Below are 9,840 nucleotides of genomic sequence, written 5' to 3'. Positions count from 1 at the left end.
CTTTTCATTTATTTACAAGTAAAGCTTTTGAGCTAAATCTCACATAATGCAAAAATAAAAATAATTTAAAAATAAAGTAAAATTAAAAAGATATAAACAATAAATTATATATAATGTGATATATAGCATTGCATATGTAATAAAAATATAAAAAAGAAGTAATAATACAGAATCTCTACCCCAACTTTAATGATCCCTTTCTGACTAAGTAATTTAAACAATATACACTGTGTTAACTTCTCAGTTATACACCAGTTTAACAATTCAGGGGCTAAAATGTCCAAAATATTTGTTTATTTACTGCAAATTAACAGGTTGACCTTTGAAAGATGTGTTTGACACTCTGTCTCTTACCAAAGCACCTTCAAGTTTAAAGATAGCTGCAGCACCGTGTGTCTCTGAGGGAGCCATTTTTCTTCTCCATCGTCTTCGACGGAAAGTATCAGAACTGCGTTGTTCCCAGTGAAATTTCCAGCCAATCAAGGAAGCATATTCCCATCCTTCTTGATCTTCATATGATGACCTTCCCTTGAAGATATAAATTCTTGTTATCTACAGTGTTGTGTAACTGAAGTGAAAAAAAGCAGCGTTTCCTCTAGCCGATAAACCCCATCATAAACCAAAGCAAGAAACATCAGAAGTTTAAAAAAGATACAAAAAGATAAAGATACAAAAAGATAAAGAAAGGGAATATAATGAAGATGCAAAAGGTTGTTCTAGGTTTTTTTTGCTTGCTATTACAATTTTTCTTCACTCAGGTAATGAGTAGTCTCATGCAGTTTTAAAAACAAACAAACCAAAATCCTCAAACCATTACAATGTACGAGTCCCTGACTGCATCTCTCTTTCTTACCCTTCCTGCTGTCATTCCTTCAGACTGTTCCCTCCTACGTTTCCGCACCAGCCGTCGTCGTCGATGTGTGTGGTACATTTTCTCTGCAGCAACCCACGACTTGGGTTTAGTGTCTGGAGGAATAGTAATTCCATATTCCCACCCTAAAGCAGAATTGATTAGTTGGTATATTTTCAGAAACACAAGTGAGATACAAAGAAGAAAAGCACAGTAATAGAGTGACTGTACCTACAGAGGATGAAGCTTTATCACACAAGACTATTCAGCATTGCAGACCCTTACAGCCTAATAGCCAGCGGGCCACTGACGACATTTTATAATGATGCTGCGTTGTAATATATGTGACAATAAAAATCTCAACATTAACACAGATAAAATAATTTCAAGTTCTTTTCTTTGCATTTTTGTTTTCTCAGATGTTGATATCACATTTTCACACTTCACTGCAGGAAAATTTAACTCTTAATTTTAAATAAGAATGAAATGTTCTGTGCACTCTTTTGACTCCAGCAGCTTTTCATTTAAAGGAACACCAAACACATGAACTCTGATCATAAAACTTTAAGAACTGCTTAAGCCTGTTACTGTATTTTTGGTCTATGTATACTTCAGTTGCCAAGCATCCAAGACTCAGATTTTAATTTAAATTAATCTCATCAAAAACTTACTGCAGATTCCTACCAGGTACTCTAGATAAATATTTTTTTCTACTCTAATAGCTAGCTATTTTTTATTAAGAAGCAATAACTATTTGAGAGTTTTCATTTGGTTTAGAACAAAACAAAAATTTCCTATAGTTTTGCAAAATTTTGTGTTTTCCATTAACTGCCATGATCTTCCCTTTTTGTAAAAATGATTTATTTTGTATTCAAACCATCAAACCAATGCCCTGTACTTTGCTATGAGACATTGACTACTTTTTCCTGTTCCTGTAGAATCCAAATTATGGTCTAGTGAGCTTGTTTACAACTTTCTGTGATGAAAACAGTCTTAATTTATTGAAAGTAATATGCATATTAGGATTTTCTAACCTGATCATACTAGTAATATATATAATCTAAAAATCTCTGTCTAGCAGCACCTGACTCTTCACAGAAAGATTTTGAAGGTTTTTTTCATTTCAGAATTGCCTAGTAACCAGGGTTTCATCCTGATCTGTCCTGCATGGCTCCCTTCCCACAAATTCAGTGCTGCTATTCTGCTCTCAGCAAAACAGGAATCCTTCCTACACTTGTGTGGTGTGTGACCAACACAAACTGGTTCACCACTTCCTTTAGTGCCCAGACTTCCTGATTCACTTTGTAGAATTATTTGGTGTCTCATCCCATGGCTAAAGGCTCACAGGTAAATTATCAGACAGATCCAAACCAGGCTTTGCCACATATTCTTGGTGCAATTAAGAGGTTTCAGGTCTCAACCTTCTGACTTCTCTAAAAACCCCTCAATTGCTGCTACTAATCCATTAAAATGGAAATAGATGCAGACAGTGAACACTTTCTCAGTGTCGTATCATCTGACTCCTTAAGCAACTTTATCCAAATACTTCCTTGGTATTTTTCCATAGGGCTACCAATATCACGCCCAGAATATTGCTACAGTTTTGACATGTGTCCTCCTTCATTATGAACTACAGCAGGTTGTCCTAATATCAGCAGATAAACAGTAAATCTTACCATGTTCATCCACCGCTCGATTTAAATCGGATTTCCAAGCATCATCATCCCACACCCATCCAAAAGGACAGGTGAATTCACGTGGGGGTGGGGCTTTTTCTCCATTCTTTTATGTAAGGGAAATAGAACAGTTTTCTGCATTAGTGGGGTAAATACACTGTGCAGCAAAACATAGTACTCCTCTTAAACCTTTACTTATCCAGTGAAAAATTTAACTCTCACCACATCTGTGAAACTCTCCTCAGATGCTTTCCATTCCCCTCCAGGATAGCGACTCTCATTTTCATATACTTCATCAGTAAACTCAGTATGACCAGCATCAGCTTCAGTCAACAGACTGCACGTCCAAAAAAAATACAATGATAAATAAAACCCATCTTAGTTCACTACAGAAAACATATAGAAACATAGTACAGAATGTGCACACATAGGGGTATTCTGCATTGTCCAGCTATACAAAGGAAACTTAGAAAAAAACACTGAAGAAACTCCAGTAGTAGTAAGCAGTAGGAGGAACATTACTCATAAATATGAGTGACTAGCAGGAATGTTTAATTACTGTTTTATTCAGGATCTGCTTTGAATACATCCTCTTGGAAAAAGAAAAAACATAATAAATTTAAGTGTAGGAGACAAGGACTGTGTATGAATTATATGCATCTCTAAAGTACATGCATCTACGTATATACTAAAATATGGCAATGTATTTAATTTGGTTTCCATTTATGCTGTTGACAAGGCAAGCAATCAACTGGCTAATATTTTTCTAATTTGCAAGTAGAATAAACAGGAAAACATGAAATCAGATAAAAGCTTGCTGCTATCAGGCACAGTGGTTCACTGTGGTTCAGAAGGCACCAAAGTGTGTTCCACACTGCCATTTGCTGGCCAAATCGAGCCACAGATCATCTCCCAGTGGAAACAGCTGCATGGCAAAAATATGCATTTCAATAGGATTTGATGCAATTTCTTCATGTCATCTTATTAATAAAAACTATTGATTTAATATAAAAAAAATCCCATCCATTCGTGCCTATAACTGATAAAATTTTAAAATAGCACATATTTTTCCTGCACAGTTTTTCTATAGCAACAGTTCTATATATTTTCCACCATCAGAACATAAGAATTTAAAATTGGTCAAATATTTTCTTTTAGGAAGAAAGAAAACAGTCTCTTTCTCATGCTGGTTTTTGATTATGAAACAAATGAAGTTCCCAGTCTGGCTTAAAGTGTGGCAACACAGTCAGACTGGCACAGTTCCAGAGCTGAAAACCTCTGGCAGAACAAGACTGAACCTGTTGGAGCTGAGGAAGGACTGACACTTCATGAATTTGGTCTACTGAAATCAGTGTCTGCCTTGAGTCAGTTTGAGAAATAAGCTGTGTCAGTTTAGTGATGGCAATGGAAGTTTCCAACATTTAATGAAATAAACACAAAAAACCATCCAGTGTTCGTGAATGCCCATGCAAATGCTGTAATGGTGTTGCCACAGCATGAACTGCAGATTTATACTGGATGCCAGGGTTAAGTTTCTATCCAGGGAAGATCCACCAATCCAAGGGTCTTCTCTGAAACCATCACAGCAGGATCTGTGAATCTCACACAGACACATGTAAGCCACCTAGTAGCTTCCTAGGCATGAAATACTATTATTATCCCTTTTTAAAAGATGAAGCACTGAGACCCAGAGAATATAAGCAGTATAGCCATCATAACATGGGGATTGCAAAACCATAAGCTAGTTCTTAGAAATTTATACTTTCTTTCGTTTAGTTTCTAGCCTGTTTCGTTTTATTTTTTAAAAAAGGTGATGTTAATTTTAGCACTATTAACTAGCTTTGACTATTGGTTGGTTTTTGCTGTCCTAGAACATTCAGCTTAAAATCCCTTTCTCGTCTGAGAAAACAGAGAGGAGCTTTTACTCAACACCACAAATGTCTTTATTCCTATCTGAATAAAATTTTAAAAATCTGACCTTCTTTCAGGATCAACCATCCATTCTCCTTCCCAGTCCCAACCCTTTGGGGGTAGAAAGTACTCTCTTTTCAGTTTGATTTTTCCTGTAACATCAGAAAACTTGTGGCGACCAACAAGTCCTGAGGTACCCCACTTTCCAAAAAGGAGAGCCTGATTTTCATACTGTATGGGAAGAATGCAAAAATCCAATTATTATTTAGGAATAATAAACAGCTTTTAGGAGGAAAAAAATTACATATTTATGTAACTGTTATAACTGAAAAACTTTACTATAAATTTACTTCCTCTGAAATTAAGTACTCCCTTTCCACATTACTCTGAAATGTCATCATCAGTTTTTTCTTTCATTTTCTTCTGTGCTGCCTGGTAAACAATCTTCTCAATATAATGCCTCCCTACAACTACAGTAAAAATTTATCTAAATTAAAGCTCTGTTAAATAAAATTATGTTAAATTATTCAAAGAAGTTCCTTCTGTTCCCTAAATGCATGATTCTGTCATTCGTTTCTATCTCAAATCTCCTATTTAAATCTTTTCTTTTGTAACATGTAGAACTGAATCAAAATCTAATCATAGTAGCTACCAGGGCCATAATTCTGATGTCAGCCCAGTCTGTTTCCCCTTCTGAGATTATTTGTAGTTTATGATGGTCTTGAGTTTTCTGCCCTTATTCTTGTAAAATTGTTGGATTGTTGAAGACCAACAGAGACAGTCAATAGCCTCTTAAACTGTATACTTAAATAATGGCTTTGAACACCCATTGCTTTAAGTGACTTAGTACAGCACTACTAAATATTTAAGCACAGGTGCAACAGTCACATCACTGTAAAAATGTCTTTTTATTAGCTATTTTACAGCTTCTGCATTATATGCACCATTAGGTGATGCGGCATATAAAACACACCTGCTACTACCCTCCAAAAGGTAGACTATTTCAAGCATTTGAATTATGAATTTAACTCTTCTCAATGAAATGTTATTGTATTACAGCATTTTGTCAGCAACAGTAAATTTTCTGCTACTACAAAAGAACCATTATTAAGCAAAACCACTTGTATGCAAGTATAATTTGTAGAAGTGAAGTAGCAATTAACAAAAAAGGATTATTCATATGCCAAAACATAATAGTTTAGATCTCAATCTTAATTACACTGATAAAAATCTAAAATAAACTGAATAAAAATCTAAAATAAACTGAAATCACTGGAGTTAACCAGATTTGTAGCTGACTAACCAGTTCAGAATCTGGTCTGCTGAAGTTCATCTCGTAGGCACAATGGACTTGATCATTAATTGCCTTGAATGGGTTCTACTTGTTTCCTTATAATAAACACTACTCTCTCTCTCTCTGTCCAGCATGCAAAGAAATTCAAACGAGCTCCAGCTGCATTGAATTCCCAACACTCACATCCAAGTTTAAAGTAAGAAAGCAATGATGGACATACCATTTCTGCAAAAACACTGAATGTTCCCTCTGCAAAGCTATTAAACTTCTTTTCAACTGCACTGAGCCCCAGCCAAATGTTAATTCGCAGCTCTGCAGGCATTTTGACATCTTTCGTCTTGTCCTGTGGGTACTGGCACACAAACAAAAATGTTATTCTTTGCTATGTTAGGGAGGTATCACAGCTTTCAGTAAAAGATGTATATTAACAAAGAGCTATGAGTAGCAATATATATTTATTTATCTCTTCCTGTACTGCTTTTTCTCAAAAGCCAGTAATAAGTAGCACAGGAGGAAAACATTCTTTAAATGATACCTGCCTAGGGCATGTAAAAACCAAACAAATTAATGGTAGTACCATCCCTGTTCCTGTATATTCTCTCCCAAGTTTCAATCAGCAATGAGTTTTCAGTTTTGACAATAACTTAAAACTTCAATGTTGATATTTGAGTTTCTTGTTGGGACACTCTGGAAATGCAGAGGTTAGCAGGGATGGTTTAATAAAAGCACAATCAGTGGGGTTTGAATAAAACCATGAAGGTACTGGCTTGTCTGCAGTGAGGCATTCATTTATATAACTACTATTAAACTGACAAACTCTATAAGTGCTCTTGTTTTACTGTCAGTTTGCCATTTTTCTGGTTAAGTTTATTTCAGTTGAATACAATATCAACTTAGATGCAGAAAGGCATTCCCATTCAAGAGTAAGACTCAATTCAGAGAGAACACTTCTAGGTATAAACATGCTCTATTGCTCACAGAAAACCATCCAAAACTTTGAATATGTTTTTGGAACTTCTCTGACTTACAGTTATTATTCCCTCTGAAAGTTTCCATTCATGTCCAATCCCCAAATATCAACTCCAGTCGCACTTTAAAAGTTCTATCACAATTTTGAGCTCTTTTAGAAAATTCTCAGAGATAGGGGCCAATACTGGTTCTAAGTGGCTTATGATAAACTTAAAAATTCTGTGATATTTTGAAGAAATTATATGCAGTTAGCTTCTAATCTGTCCTGAGTTTGACACCTCATTGTTCATAGTTTGTTTGCATGTTTCATATTCATGTCAGATGGCATGTCAATTCAGGGAGTTAATTATTTGTTAAGGAGAAAAAAATAGTACCTTTAAGAAGATTGTTTGGGTCTTTCCACAGTATTTACCAGATGATTCGGGGCTTGTTGTGGAGTAAAGCACTTGGTGTGCAGGAACACGTGCATAGGCCAGTCTTTTCTCCCCTCGGATCATCCATATGATTACATCAGGCATACTGTTTTGTGGCTGAGGATTATTTGTGGGGAGAGTTAAGAAGAGTAATTAATTGAACAATAAACTAATCTAGAGCTGAGTAAAGAGAAACATAAATAAGGTCTTGCTTATGTCAAAGGATTTGTCATTTAGAATCATGAATCACAACAAATTTATGATAAAGAGAGGGAATTGCTTTGGTTTGCAAGAAAACCAATATATAGTTATTAAAGAATCATAAAAAACTACCATTGAGATTTTTGGAAAGCAAAGTAAGTTTTATTTAAAAAAAAATCCTTAAATATTTTATAAATATTTCTAGAGACATTTTGTATCTCGATTCCCTTATGGTGATGACAGTGACTGGATGCCATATTCTGGTGCTTTGGACTGACCTGCTACACATTACAGTGCTTGTGATGCTTCCACATTACGGGCATGTAACTGTAAGACTTTTAGCAGAAGACAGAAACCACCTATTACCTTTTTGGAGTTCTGTGCCCACCTTTGTGATCTAGCTGTGATCTGGCCAATTAATTGCTCTTTTTTTTTTTTTTTAATCAGTAGCTCTACAGAGCAGAAGCAACAAATTGAAAATAAAAAAAACTCTAAAATGTTTTGAAAACCAGTTATGAGATGGCCAAGATGAAAACAGAAAACATTGGTGAAAATTAAAAAAAAAAAATCCACAGAAACAGATTGAACTCTGTTAGAAGTTGATTACTATGGCTACAAGCTGTGGAAATCTAACATATACCCTGCAGTCCCTCAACCAGAAAAGTGACTTACACCTCTGGAAGAAAGGAGAGGACAGAACAGTCACTTAAACAGAATAGGGTCTATTCTACCAATCACATTACCCAACACACATTCCCAGTGAGAACAGCTAACAAATGAGTTTTGTTTAAGTAAATTGCAATTACAGAGGGGAACATGTTTACTTTCATGGCATCTAAAATTACTATTCTACAGAGAGTGGATATTGCTTGATCAGCAGTGAAGTTTACACCCATTTGTGTTAGACAGGTATTGCTAAACTAACCAGTACTGCTAAACCAAACACCAGTACTGTGAAGCACTAACCTCTTCACTCAGTTGCAGTAATCTATCCAACCAATCCTCAATTTCTGTCAGAGTAGCTTTCACCTCAGTAGCTTCACTTCTCATCCTTGCTGCTGCTTCTCCAATCTGTTTGAGAGACTTGAGGCGCAGTTTTTCTATCTGAGTGTCAAGGACTGTAATATTAGATTTGCCTTCAATGAGGGGAAATGGTTTACTGAAAAGAGAATATTTGTTATGGTTAATAATCTAAGTGGCTTTTATTTAGTTACACTCTAAATGCAGACATGCAAACAGAGGCAACGGATTGAGTGCTATCATTTCCTGTGATTGACAACCACTGGAACAGTGCTACTACATCTATTTCTGCAGAGATTTTCACCTCACAAGGTATTTATAGTAAACAAGATGAAGGCTGTACTTACATAACAAGCACCAAGGTAGAACACCTTGAGGTGTTTGCTTTAATGTAATTGCTGCCAATCAAACCAAGGAAAATCAGTTTCTCTATATACTCACAGTAAAAAATTATCGTCTCGAAATGTTCATCTCAAAACTGAAACCAATGCCTTCAGACCAAGATTAGGTTCCTTTCCTTCACTGGAAACTGTATATTCTCAGAAACTCAATATACAAATATGGTTTGTGGCTATGACAAGATTTATCTAACCCTCTGGCAAGAAAACATCAAAGAACTCTAGAAGAAATCTGTGACACAGAACTTTTGAGTCAGCAGAGGGCAGAGTAACTATTCAATGGAACCAAGAAGCCGTAGACTCCTGAGTTAGAAGGGACTCTCATGGATCATTGAGCCCTGCCTCTGCACAGAACACCCCCAAAAAATCACAACACGTGTCTGACTGTGCTGTCCAATTCTGTCCGAAAAATGAGAGGAGATTTGAGGAAAAGGCAGCTTTTCAAAGACCAATGACTGTATCCCTTAAGCAGAGTTCATTAAAATGCCTTTAATATGATATTTTACAAAAAGTTTAAAAATTTCCAAAGACACTGCCTAGTTTGTCTTCTTTGACCTACATTTGGTGACATGCTGTGAACTTCTAAGGGTTTTGATTCTGTAAAACCTTGATACAGACTATTGCACCTTCCACTAGAGTTCTACTAAACTGAATGCAAGGGCTCTCTGCCCTGGGAGCTACTTTGACATGAATCACATGTACCAGACCAGAACCTTCAGAAAGTCAAGTCATTTTAGGTTTAAGTAGTGCACTGAAAACTCTCTCAAACTGCTAACTCATTTAAACCTTAGCATAGCAAGGAAAAATCTTCTATGATTTCAACACAGGGAGCTATGTATTTGACAGAAGTTTTTTGACTTTGCTGAAAGAAGCCCCAAAAGAGCATTGTATCCCATGAGCACAATGAGTTCATTTGGTGCTATATCAAAGTGCTATTGCTCCATAATTGTTGAGTGATATTTTAGAAAATAATGGTCTGAATTAATAACAGTGCAAATATGTGTCAGGATGAGAAAACAACCTGAAGTTTCCACACTGACCAGATGGCTCCATGTTACAATAGTTAGCCCTTCACATTTTACTTTCCTCAAGTCTGTCAGTCCTTTCT

The 9,840-nt window shown here is 35.9% G+C and overlaps 1 protein-coding gene across 7 annotated transcripts in view; it reads right to left on the bottom strand.

The window, feature by feature from the left end:
• The window catches only part of MYOF (myoferlin), a 62,788-nt gene that overhangs the window by 20,496 nt on the left and 32,452 nt on the right, over window positions 1-9,840 (bottom strand). For all 7 annotated transcript variants that reach the window (XR_011001396.1, XR_011001394.1, XM_068197668.1 and 4 more), the window contains 8 exons: window positions 8,281-8,473; window positions 7,075-7,230; window positions 5,952-6,083; window positions 4,505-4,668; window positions 2,749-2,863; window positions 2,527-2,632; window positions 854-996; window positions 355-528 (listed from right to left, as the gene is read on the bottom strand). Coding sequence is in view for 5 of the 7 variants with exons in the window: in XM_068197668.1 (XP_068053769.1) it covers window positions 355-528; window positions 854-996; window positions 2,527-2,632; window positions 2,749-2,863; window positions 4,505-4,668; window positions 5,952-6,083; window positions 7,075-7,230; window positions 8,281-8,473 (1,183 nt within the window). In the remaining 2 variants the exon portion in view is untranslated. The remainder of the gene's footprint in view (window positions 1-354; window positions 529-853; window positions 997-2,526; window positions 2,633-2,748; window positions 2,864-4,504; window positions 4,669-5,951; window positions 6,084-7,074; window positions 7,231-8,280; window positions 8,474-9,840) is intronic.

This window comes from Anomalospiza imberbis, chromosome 8, assembly GCF_031753505.1.
Source record: "Anomalospiza imberbis isolate Cuckoo-Finch-1a 21T00152 chromosome 8, ASM3175350v1, whole genome shotgun sequence".
Taxonomy (NCBI): Eukaryota; Metazoa; Chordata; class Aves; order Passeriformes; family Viduidae; genus Anomalospiza; species Anomalospiza imberbis.
The sequence above is the reverse complement of the archived record's forward strand: the minus strand, read 5'-3'. Positions and strand labels throughout refer to the sequence as shown.